This window comes from Salvelinus namaycush, unplaced genomic scaffold (assembly GCF_016432855.1).
Source record: "Salvelinus namaycush isolate Seneca unplaced genomic scaffold, SaNama_1.0 Scaffold2583, whole genome shotgun sequence".
NCBI lineage: Eukaryota > Metazoa > Chordata > Actinopteri > Salmoniformes > Salmonidae > Salvelinus > Salvelinus namaycush.
Genome location: NW_024059434.1, coordinates 7,883 through 18,764, shown reverse-complemented (window position 1 = coordinate 18,764; position 10,882 = coordinate 7,883). Strand labels below are relative to the sequence as shown.

The window sequence follows — 10,882 nt, the reverse complement described above, 5'->3', positions numbered from 1 at the left end:
ACAAAATGTTTCTTAGGGCCCCAAAAAGGCTATGATGCACTACTTTAGACCAGGATCATTGAGATCCAGTTGGGTTTTCCATTCTGAATTCCCTGTGTACATTACATTTAAGTTGATAACAGATCAGCTTGACCATTTTAGACAGTAGTTTTATATTGAAACAATGATGCAACATGATGACTGGTGTGGAACGGATGTGTGTAGAGGAGACTAAAGAGGATGATGTTATAAGCAGAGGGAAAACAGGTCTTACCTTTGTTGACGATCTTACAGCCCTCCTCAGCTTCTCTCTGATAGGTTCTCTCGATCTTCTTGAGGTTCCTCTCCTCCCACTTCTTATTTATCCAGCCCACAGCTCTCCTTCGGATACTTTTATCAGGTGGGAGAATGTCCTCCTTGTCTTCTTCCTTCTCCTCCTCCTCTAAGTCACCCCTCTTGTGCTTTTCAAGGATCTCCCTTCTTTCCTCTTCCACCATCTCCTCTCTTCTTTTTGCCTCTATTATCTCTCTCTCTCTCATTAAAGATAAATGGCCTTCAACGGCTCTCTTTCTCTCCTCCTCTCTCACTTCCTCTCTCTGTCTCTCCTCCTCTCTTAGTCTGAACATTTCTTTCTGTCTAGCAATTTCAATCTCTTGTTTTTTATCCTGCTCCTCTTGTTGTCTTGCCCTCTCCTGTTTTCTTTCCATCTCCAGCCGTCTTTCCTCCTTCTCCCTCCTGATTTGTTGTCCTCTTTCTATGTGTTCTCGTTCCCCCTTCAACACTTCTAACCTTCTCTCTTTACGTCTATTGAAGACTTCACGTGCTTTTGCTTTAACATTAACTACTACATGTTTCTTCATGCTTACTTCCTTTCCTCTCTCTTCTCTTTCCCTGTACTCTTCCTCTGCTTCCTTAATCACTTCATGCTTTTCTTCCATCTCTCTCTCCTGTTCTATCTCCAGTTCATTCTGTCCTTCCCTCAATTTCCCCAAAAATATTTTTCTGCCCCTCCTTTCTTCTTCCTCCCTCTCTCTCATAATCATCTTTTCTTTCTCCATCTCTTTCTGTTGCTGATCTTTTAATTCCATCTCTCTCTGATTCTCATTGTCTTTCTCCCTTTCTTTCTCTTTCTCCATTTGTTTCTGTCTCTCCTCTTGTTGTTGTCCTCTGTGTATCTCTTCTATCTCTCTCTGTCTCTTGTTCTCCTTCTCTCTTCCCTCCTTCTCCATGTCAATTTGCTTCTGCTTCAATATATCTTCTTCTTCTTGATCTCTCTCAAACGTTCTCTTTCTCTCCTCTTGTTGTTGTCTTCTCTCTTTCTCTCTCATCTCTCTCTGTCTCTCTTCTTTTCGTTCTTCCTCTTCCATCTCTATTTGCTTCTGTTTACATATTTCTTCTTCATTCTCTCTTTCAATCTCTCTCTGTCTCTCTTCTTTTCGTTCTTCCTCTTCCATCTCTATTTGCTTCTGTTTACATATTTCTTCTTCATGCTCTCTTTCAATCTCTCTCTGTCTCTCTTCTTCTCTTTCCATATTTTTCTGTCTCTTCTCCATTCTCTTCCTTTTGATCTCTCTCTGTCTCTCTTTCTCCCTCTCTCGTTCTTCCTCTTCCATCTCTATTTGCTTCAGTTTACATCGTTCTTCTTCATGCTCTCTTTCAATCTCTCTCTGTCTCTCTTCTTCTCGTTCTTCCTCTTCCATCTCTATTTGCTTCTGTTTACATCTTTCTTCTTCATTCTCTCTTTCAATCTCTCTCTGTCTCTCTTCTTCTCTTTCCATATTTTTCTGTCTCTTCTCCATTCTCTTCCTTTTGATCTCTCTCTGTCTCTCTTTCTCCCTCTCTCGTTCTTCCTCTTCCATCTCTATGTGCTTCTGTTTACATCTTTCTTCTTCATTCTCTCTTTCAATCTCTCTCTGTCTCTCTTCTTCTCTTTCCATATTTTTCTGTCTCTTCTCCATTCTCTTCCTTTTGATCTCTCTCTGTCTCTCTTTCTCCCTCTCTCGTTCTTCCTCTTCCATCTCTATTTTCTTCTGTTTACATATTTCTTCTTCATGCTCTCTTTCAATCTCTCTCTGTCTCTCTTCTTCTCTTTCTTCCTCTTCCATCTCTATTTGCTTCTGTTTACATCTTTCTTCTTCATGCTCTCTTTCAATCTCTCTCTGTCTCTCTTTCTCCCTCTCTCGTTCTTCCTCTTCCATCTCTATGTGCTTCTGTTTACATATTTCTTCTTCATTCTCTCTTTCAATCTCTCTCTGTCTCTCTTCTTCTCTTTCCATATTTTTCTGTCTCTTCTCCATTCTCTTCCTTTTGATCTCTCTCTGTCTCTCTTTCTCCCTCTCTCGTTCTTCCTCTTCCATCTCTATGTGCTTCTGTTTACATCTTTCTTCTTCATTCTCTCTTTCAATCTCTCTCTGTCTCTCTTCTTCTCTTTCCATATTTTTCTGTCTCTTCTCCATTCTCTTCCTTTTGATCTCTCTCTGTCTCTCTTTCTCCCTCTCTCGTTCTTCCTCTTCCATCTCTATTTTCTTCTGTTTACATATTTCTTCTTCATGCTCTCTTTCAATCTCTCTCTGTCTCTCTTCTTCTCTTTCTTCCTCTTCCATCTCTATTTGCTTCTGTTTACATCTTTCTTCTTCATGCTCTCTTTCAATCTCTCTCTGTCTCTCTTTCTCCCTCTCTCGTTCTTCCTCTTCCATCTCTATGTGCTTCTGTTTACATCTTTCTTCTTCATTCTCTCTTTCAATCTCTCTCTGTCTCTCTTCTTCTCTTTCCATATTTTTCTGTCTCTTCTCCATTCTCTTCCTTTTGATCTCTCTCTGTCTCTCTTTCTCCCTCTCTCGTTCTTCCTCTTCCATCTCTATTTGCTTCTGTTTGCGTCTCTCCTCTTCTTCTCTCTCCATCTCTTTCTTCTTCTCATCTTCTTGTTGTCTCTGTTTTGGTATTTTCTCCATTCTCTTTCTTTCTACCTCTTTCTGTTTGTTGTTCTCCCCCTCCATCTTCTCCTCCATGTCCATTTGGTTCTGTTTCCATTTATATTTGTCTGTTTCCATATTTTCTAATTCTATCAGCTGTTCCTTGATTTTCTTGAAGACTTCCTCCAATTCAGACTTCTTTTTGTCATTGATGAGGGCTGTCTCCATCTCCGTCTCTCTCTCCACTCTATTTTTCATCTCCTCTTCAGTTCGTCTCCAATCATTTTCTCTCTCTCTGTCTCTATCAAATCTTCTCTCTGGTTCAGTCTCGTCTTTCAATCTAATCTCTTCTTTCATTCTCGCAACTTCTCTGTCTAACACTAGTACATTTTGGTTAACCTGTTTCACTCTCTCATTCTGTCTTCTATACGCTTCTTTCGCTCTTTCAAATTTGATTTTGTATTGAATCTCTTTTGTTGTCATATCTTCTTTCAGTCTCTCAACCTCTCTCTCTAACTCTTTCACCTTTTCGTTAACCAGTTTGACTTTCTCATTCTCTGCAATACGCATGTCTCTTTCTCTTTCAAATATGATTTCCTTTTCAGTCTCTTTCAATCTCTCAATCTCTCGTTCTAACGCTTTTATTGTTTCTTCTGCCTGTTTCACTTTCTTCTTCATTTCTTGTCTTTCCAATTCTGCTTTTCTCTCCCTTTCCATCTCCCTTTCTTCCTCTCTTTCCCTCTCTCTTTCTGTCTCAATAGGTTTGTTGTTCCAGGCTAGTCTTGGTCGCTGATCTTCCATGACTTTCTGCCATAGCCTCAATCTCTCTATCTCTTGCTTAAATTTAAAAGGTTAAATTAGTGATAATCTTTGACCAAGACATACTTTCAAAGGATTTGCAGAGAATGATACATAGAAATACAACTTAGACCTAGGTAATTGAATCAAACACTGGACAACATCAATAGCAGAGTCATTTTGATCAATTCATCTGGACAATTCATTGTCAGTTAATGTATTGACATGGTTTGAAAAAATTATGAGACATTTTATGGAATAAATTATGTCCAAAATGTGTACAAATACAAACACATAACTAGCTTGCCCATTCAGTTAGGGGTTTGAGAAATTCCCATTGCAATTTGTGTGATGTTACAACAATGTTGCCTCTGATGTTTATGCTTGTAGAAATTACTCCTACAAATGATGTTTCACTAATGCAATTATTTACAACCTGCACAGATACAGTTATCAACAACAATAACAGTAATGACGTTAATAAGGAAGTGGATATTCAACCGGCAGAAGAAAGGCGTAGGGGTTGAGATAAATGAAGGTTAGGTTTAGGACCTAGGGTTGGGTTATGGTAAAGGTTAGGTATAGTTTCAGTGAGGTTAAGGTAAAGGTTAACGTTTAAGAAAGGCATAAAAGTTAACATTGGGTTAGCATACAGCTGTCTGCTGCCATTCATTTTCAGCCGGGTGAATATACACTGCCTTTTAATAATAACAATGACATGTCTTACGTGGGCCAGTTGTAGGTCCACCATCAGCAGCTCCAGCAGTTTTTTGAGTCTGTTGATCTCCCGCATTTTTCTCTGGTTGTCCTCCCATTCTGTGGCTCTCTCTGCCTCCCTCTGTCTCTCTGCTTCTCTCTGTCTCTCTGCCTCCCTCTGTCTCTCTGCCTCCCTCTGTCTCTCTGCCTCCCTCTGTCTCTCTGCCTCCCTCTGTATCTCTGCCTCCCTGTGGCTCTCTGCCTCCCTCAGTCTCAGGATCTCAGCCTTCCACTCTTTCATAATACCCCTTTCTACTCTTCTTCTCCTCCTTTCATCTTTCAAAAGGGCTCTGAGATGGTCTGTCTCAGACTGTAGTTGTTCAATCATCTCGTCCTTCTCCGTTCCACCATTCCTCTTCTTCTTCTTTTCCTCCTCCCAGAGGCACACTTGAAGTCTGTCCATCTCCTTCTTCTGATTTCGGATCGTTCGATCCTTCCCCCTCAACTCAAGCATGTGGGCTTCCTTCTCTGTACAGGTCTTCTTCTCTTCCCTCAGGAACTGAACCTCCATCTCTGCCTGCTTGTAGCTGGGAGCGAAGGAATGTCAACACATTATTTAGGAAGTGAACTCAGACAATTTACTACAATATTACAATAATAATTAAACTTCTGATCAATCAAACTGCCTTTAATCACACAACTCACTCAACTGTGACTTACAGTACGTGAATGTGATGAGTTGACTGTCCATGATGGCCAGAGGTGGGTAATGTGTAGCTCTGGTCCAGGGCGTTAAGTACAGCTTGCAGACACTGAGCCTTCCTTCAGCAAGCCGCACATAATGCCCTGGACCAGAGCTAGGTTATGTGATGAATGACTTACAGACTGTTCCACATGATAGGAGGGGGTAAGAAGACAGTCCCAGTAGGAGACGAAGATCGTCCAGAAGAAGAAGAGGTGTCCATCTCCTCAGAGACTGCAGGAAAGGTCTACAAGTTTTATTTCTGGAAAATAAAGAGATGCCTTCTTTCAGCAACAATGTGTGTTTCTATGTTTCTGTCACTAGATGGCGCCATTGTAAACAACATTTACTCACCAGGTCAGTGAATTCAGAAACAGCCTTCAGACTACAGTACTCAAACTCTAGCCTACAACCCATCATGCATCAGCACGACTAATATAATAATACCTCATCACAACTTCATAATCACAGTACACCTGGATTGTGTTCACAAAGTGTTTCAGGGTAGGAGTGCTGATCTAGGATCAGGTCCCCTCCTGTCCATCAAAACGTATTCAGTTTGATTTAAAAGACAGAACTGATCATTGATCAGCACTCCTTCTATGAGACTTTGTGAATATGAGCCTATGTGAAAGAATCTTTCTGGCATATGCTGGCTAGACAGTACACAGACAGACAGATAGTCTGACAGACAGACAGAAGAGTAAATACAGATGGAGTGATTGATAGCAACAGAAAAAAACTAATCCATAATTAATAATTGTGTTTTATAAGGCTAGCTAGATAATGTCAGAAAGAAAACATATTTCAAATACATTAACGTTCACCTTCACAAGTGGTATCTTACCATGACAGAATTATAGGCTAAGTAGGCTAGCGGATGGTTAATGTATTGTAAACTTTTGTAAATATTTGACTCACCTCAAATCACACTTGTCAAAGCGCAGTTTTAGTGTGGAACCGAATAACATCTTCGGCATTAACTTTCTCTGTTCTGGAACTGTATTGTTGCGTCATTTGGAACGCTTGAGCGTCATAATCCGTTCACCGCGCCTGCTTGATTGACAGCTAGGGGTTCTCCTGCGCATCAGTGTCCAAAAGTCGATATGGTTTAGCTACTCATAATTGATCAAGACATTTATAACTATTTTCCACTTGACTTTTATTTAGTGTATTTTTGCCTAAGGTTATTTGGTAGTCTATGTTGTGTGATTTGTCTTTGTATGGGCCTAAAGTTCAATGAAATACAAACAGTAACCATAGCCTGCAAACATTTCCCACACAAATACAAATGTGAGTGTTTAGTGAGAACACAAAATAATAACAGGACAGCCATAACTGTACAAACAAACATACAATCACAACTCTGGTGCACCTGTCCAGGTCGAACTGTTCAGTATGTCACCATCACCAACTGCTGGACTACACCTGTTCCCCGGGGTACAAGAATCCAGTTGATCCGTTTTCAATTGACCACCGTTACCTCAAGAACCGCCTATTCCAATGAATTATAACCTCTTATTAGTTTGTCCCTGTGACAGTCAAATCCCAACGCCCTAACCGCCTGCCTGTTGAGTGTGCCTGTTGATTGTGGTGCTCTCTTTGGATCTAATCTCTCCGCTGTAGTAGTGATGGGCTTTCTGAGTCTTTTCGGTGAGCCGGAACATTTGGCTCCGTTCAAATAAAAGAGCGGGTTAATTTGGCTCTGAAACGAATCTTCCTTCAAAATGCTTAAAATCAATCTAGAACAATAAAAAAATTGCAAACATTCAATGTAAAAGCCAAAAGGAAGGCTTCCATTAAGTCAGATCGTGAAATGCGCTTTAAAAAAAGAAGAATTCGTTTTTAAGCATGAAATAAATCCTCGTGGACCAGATTGACCCGCTCTCCCCACTATTTATTGTTTCTGCAGTGAGGATTCACCCCCTTTAGATAGTGATGTTGTAATTTATCTACAGATAAACGTTGTTCTGAGCTCAACAAGCAGTAGTAGCAGTATGCAAATCAGAGAGCCAGATGAATGGCTCTTTCACCGATGCAATTCGGTTCCCGACGTTCAACAAAAAGATCCGTTCAAAAAGAGCCGTTCGTTCGTGAACGACACATCACCACACTGTAGTTCTCCACCATTGCGTATCGTGAGCTGGAGGAGCGTTCGTCCAACTTCTCATCCAAGTAAATGGCAGCTGCGCATCATCCATCCGCTGAACTCCCAAGGGACTGGGAGGATAGTTTACGATGCAACACGCGTTTGGGGAGTACATTCATTGTAACGCAATGACTGTTTTTAAATTCTTGAGGGACTCTTGCTCCAGGGGACATCTCAGCAGTGATGTCTCTGCTGTGCGTCAGAGGTGGGATCTTTTCCATCTTCACTATGCTTATTATACTGTACATATCGGTCACATTAATGACATTGCACTCAGGAAAGTTGTCTGTAGGCTATTGGGGAGATGCGCATAGACGTTGAGTTGTCACGTTCCAGTCTAAACATGACCTGGGATGTGAGAAGGGAGCTTTTCTATAACACGTGTAGATGACATGTTGTCTTTATATGTAGATTATATTTTGGTTTTATAGTTCATATTTGATTGATGATTAGGCCTATGACTTTTGATTCCACTTTGGCTGCCTTGCACCATATTGTCCTCTCTTGCTATATCTTACACTTTATGCCCTTGTGCAGATCTTCTCTCTAAACAATAGTCATGATAGTTTGAATGAGTTGAGTAAACTACACTGTTGTTATCTTCTCAGTCTGTACTGTACTGTCCCTGGAAGTCACTCCACATAGTTCACCTAGATCCAGTCCCCTTTGTACCACTGGTCAACTAATCATCAAAACCTCTGATTAGTGAATCAGGTGTGCTGGTGGTGGAATACATGATATGAACTGGTTAGGGGGAGGACAGGTTTGAGAAGGGAAAGACTAAATGGACTTTTCAGACCAACATCCCATTGACAGCCCGTCTGGCCACAACTTGAAACTGACTCTAACCTAAACACTAACAACCAAACCCTTAAAGGTAGTCTCATCATGGGTGTGATTCAGACTGTAGTTTCTCCCTGTGTGTCCAGTAAACCTCCTCTCATCATGGGTGTGATTCAGACTGTAGTTTCTCTGTGTCCAGTAAACCTCCACTCATCATGGGTGTGATTCAGACTGTAGTTTCTCCCTGTGTGTCCAGTAAACCTCCTCTCATCGTGGGTTTGATTCAGACTGTAGTTTCTCCCTGTGTGTCCAGTAAACCCTCCTCTCATCATGGGTGTGATTCAGCCTGAAGCTGGAAAGGCCAGAAGCAACCAACCCGACCACTTTATTACTAGTTGGGGATGGATAGCATCTCTAGAGTCACAGTAGGGCATTTCCATGTAAAAGGACCCAGGAGCACCAACGTGATGTTCATAGGAAGGAGCATGTGTAATTGGGTGTCAAATGAAATCTAAGAGTGTATATTTTTGGGAAATGTAATTCTAGAACCATTTTTCAACCAGTGAAGGCTTTGATTTCTGGGTAAACAGATGGAAAAGGGATCTTAGAAAACATCACCAGAAAAAGTCTTAAAAGGTCAAATATCAGAACTACATTAAAAAAGAATAATGTTGACGTAAAGACCCCTGCCTACTAATATCAACACTTACATTTGGGTGTGGAGAAATCGTTTAAGGAATATTGACTTGTGCCTTGTAATTTCGTTACCAAAAACCTACATAACTTTCAGATATTTTCACATTTGTATTTTTGAGGGAGGATAATGAAAGTTCACAGAAGTAACAAGTAATGTTGGAGCTAACAATTAGTTCTAGTGATTTTTCTGATATATATTTTGTTTGTGAATTATTAAGTGATTAAAACTTGTAATTTCGTTACCAAAATGGCAGCAGAATAACCAAAAAATCTATTACCCTGACCAGACTGACTGATTTGGTTTCTTTTCACAGACACTATAAATGATTAACTGTCTATCTCAGGAGTCATATTGAGTTGGTTTAAGTCTCAGTGGTCACACTGCACATGATTCAGAGTCAAGCTTACTGATTCAGAATCAAACTGACTGATTCAGGATCTCTGTTAACACTAGAACCGCTGGGCCTCAAGACCCCCCCATCAAGCTGATGAGCAGTCATTTTGACTGCATCATTCTAACAGTGGAATACATGTCATATATGCTATCGCAAAAATAATAATTTGGTTGTTTTTATGAAAGCCATGGGTAACATTAGAATACCATTTTAATTTGATTTACAAAAACACTGTAGCTGGTTTCTTATGTACCACAGGAGAACCAAGAAATGAAGAGCGACACCACGGCTGTCTTTCAGGCTTTTATTTTGATCTGCAATAGTATTGTGAAAAGACAGGACAGGAACACATCAGTCTCCAATGCACCATCTGACAAGTTGTTCTTTCTCTCTCAGTGTTTTCTCGGACTCACACAAATCACATTCATATATAAAGCCATAATGTATTCTATAAAATAATAACCAGTCCTTAATACAAAGAATGTATCATCTTAATTCTTAGACAATAGAACCATACCTGCAATAGTATTGTGAAAAGACAGGAACACATCAGTCTCCAATGCACCATCTGACAAGTTGTTCTACACAGGAGCCTGAAGAAAGGTAAAACACATGTCTCACATCCCCAATACATTGCTAGGTGCTTTCAGTGTTGACAGTACCAAAATACAACAACTCATGTACAAAAACACTGCAACACAAACAAGTTACAACGTGAAATCGCCTCTATCCCATTCATACCGTAGAGGACCAAACTACATCTCCCATAATGCAACGCCAGCACCAGCTCAGCTAACCGTCTGCATCACAGAAAGGCATGCTAGCTAGCAACAGCAGCACTTTTAGCACTCTGTAAACTATATTAATAACAACAATAAAACTCTGAAAGTTACATGTTTCAATATTCTCACACTCCCTTATAACAATATCTACAGCATTAACCTTGGGATGTTTTATGTATTTCACGTTATGGACTTCTACAAAGGAGTCATCTGCAACACATACCTTTCTCTCAGACTGAGGAGAACGGGAGCTACGGGTAGTACCAGGGTGTTAGTAGGTGACGCAAACACCCAGATGAAATAAAATACATTTAATGAAACAAAACCCTAAGATGTTAACATCATTCAGCTACTGTAGCTGCCTACCTAACATCAACAGGCAGCACCAGTAGAGCAACAATTAAAAATAGACACCAAAAGTAAAGTTCCTGGCGATCATAGCGATCTGACTCCCCCCTTCTGTCTGAACTTGGAATATTCCTGTTCGCGGGCTTGGGCCACTGACCCCCAACCTGGTTGTTCTGTTCTGCGTTGTGTACTATTCTAATAATTTGAAGTTTGATGGAATAACCATTTGAACTCTACTACATTTATATGTAGATTATATTTTGGTTTTATATTTCATATTTGATTGATGATTAGGCCTATGACTTTTGATTCCACTTTGGCTACCTTGTGTAGCGTGGTTCATTCTGCGTTGTGTACTTTAAATTAGGACGCTGCCACAATATAAGGTCTGCTAGTTGAATTATTTGTATTTGCCCTGCACACGAAGAGACAACACACATTATGTTAACCCTTGGCGCAGTCCTAGCTCTCAGGCACCTTGCTAGCCGAAAGTCAGGCAAAAGAGCGCCAAAGGAAATAACAGGTGCTGCGTGCACACATTCAATGCACAGCAGCACACCATACATTACAAGTAAAATGATACAGAACATAATTCGGACAAA

At 40.4% G+C, this 10,882-nt stretch overlaps 1 protein-coding gene across 1 annotated transcript; it reads right to left on the bottom strand.

The window, feature by feature from the left end:
* Positions 1-1,118: 1,118 nt before the first annotated feature.
* Positions 1,119-3,248, bottom strand: LOC120039158 (vicilin-like seed storage protein At2g18540; the record flags this gene model as incomplete). Its single annotated transcript, XM_038984680.1, has 5 exons — positions 3,049-3,248; positions 2,130-2,226; positions 1,859-1,894; positions 1,551-1,817; positions 1,119-1,166 (listed from the first exon to the last, which is right to left on the bottom strand). Coding segments are annotated over exons 1-5 (648 nt in total), but the record flags the coding sequence as incomplete, so codon positions are not given.
* Between the last annotated feature and the right edge of the window lie 7,634 nt (positions 3,249-10,882).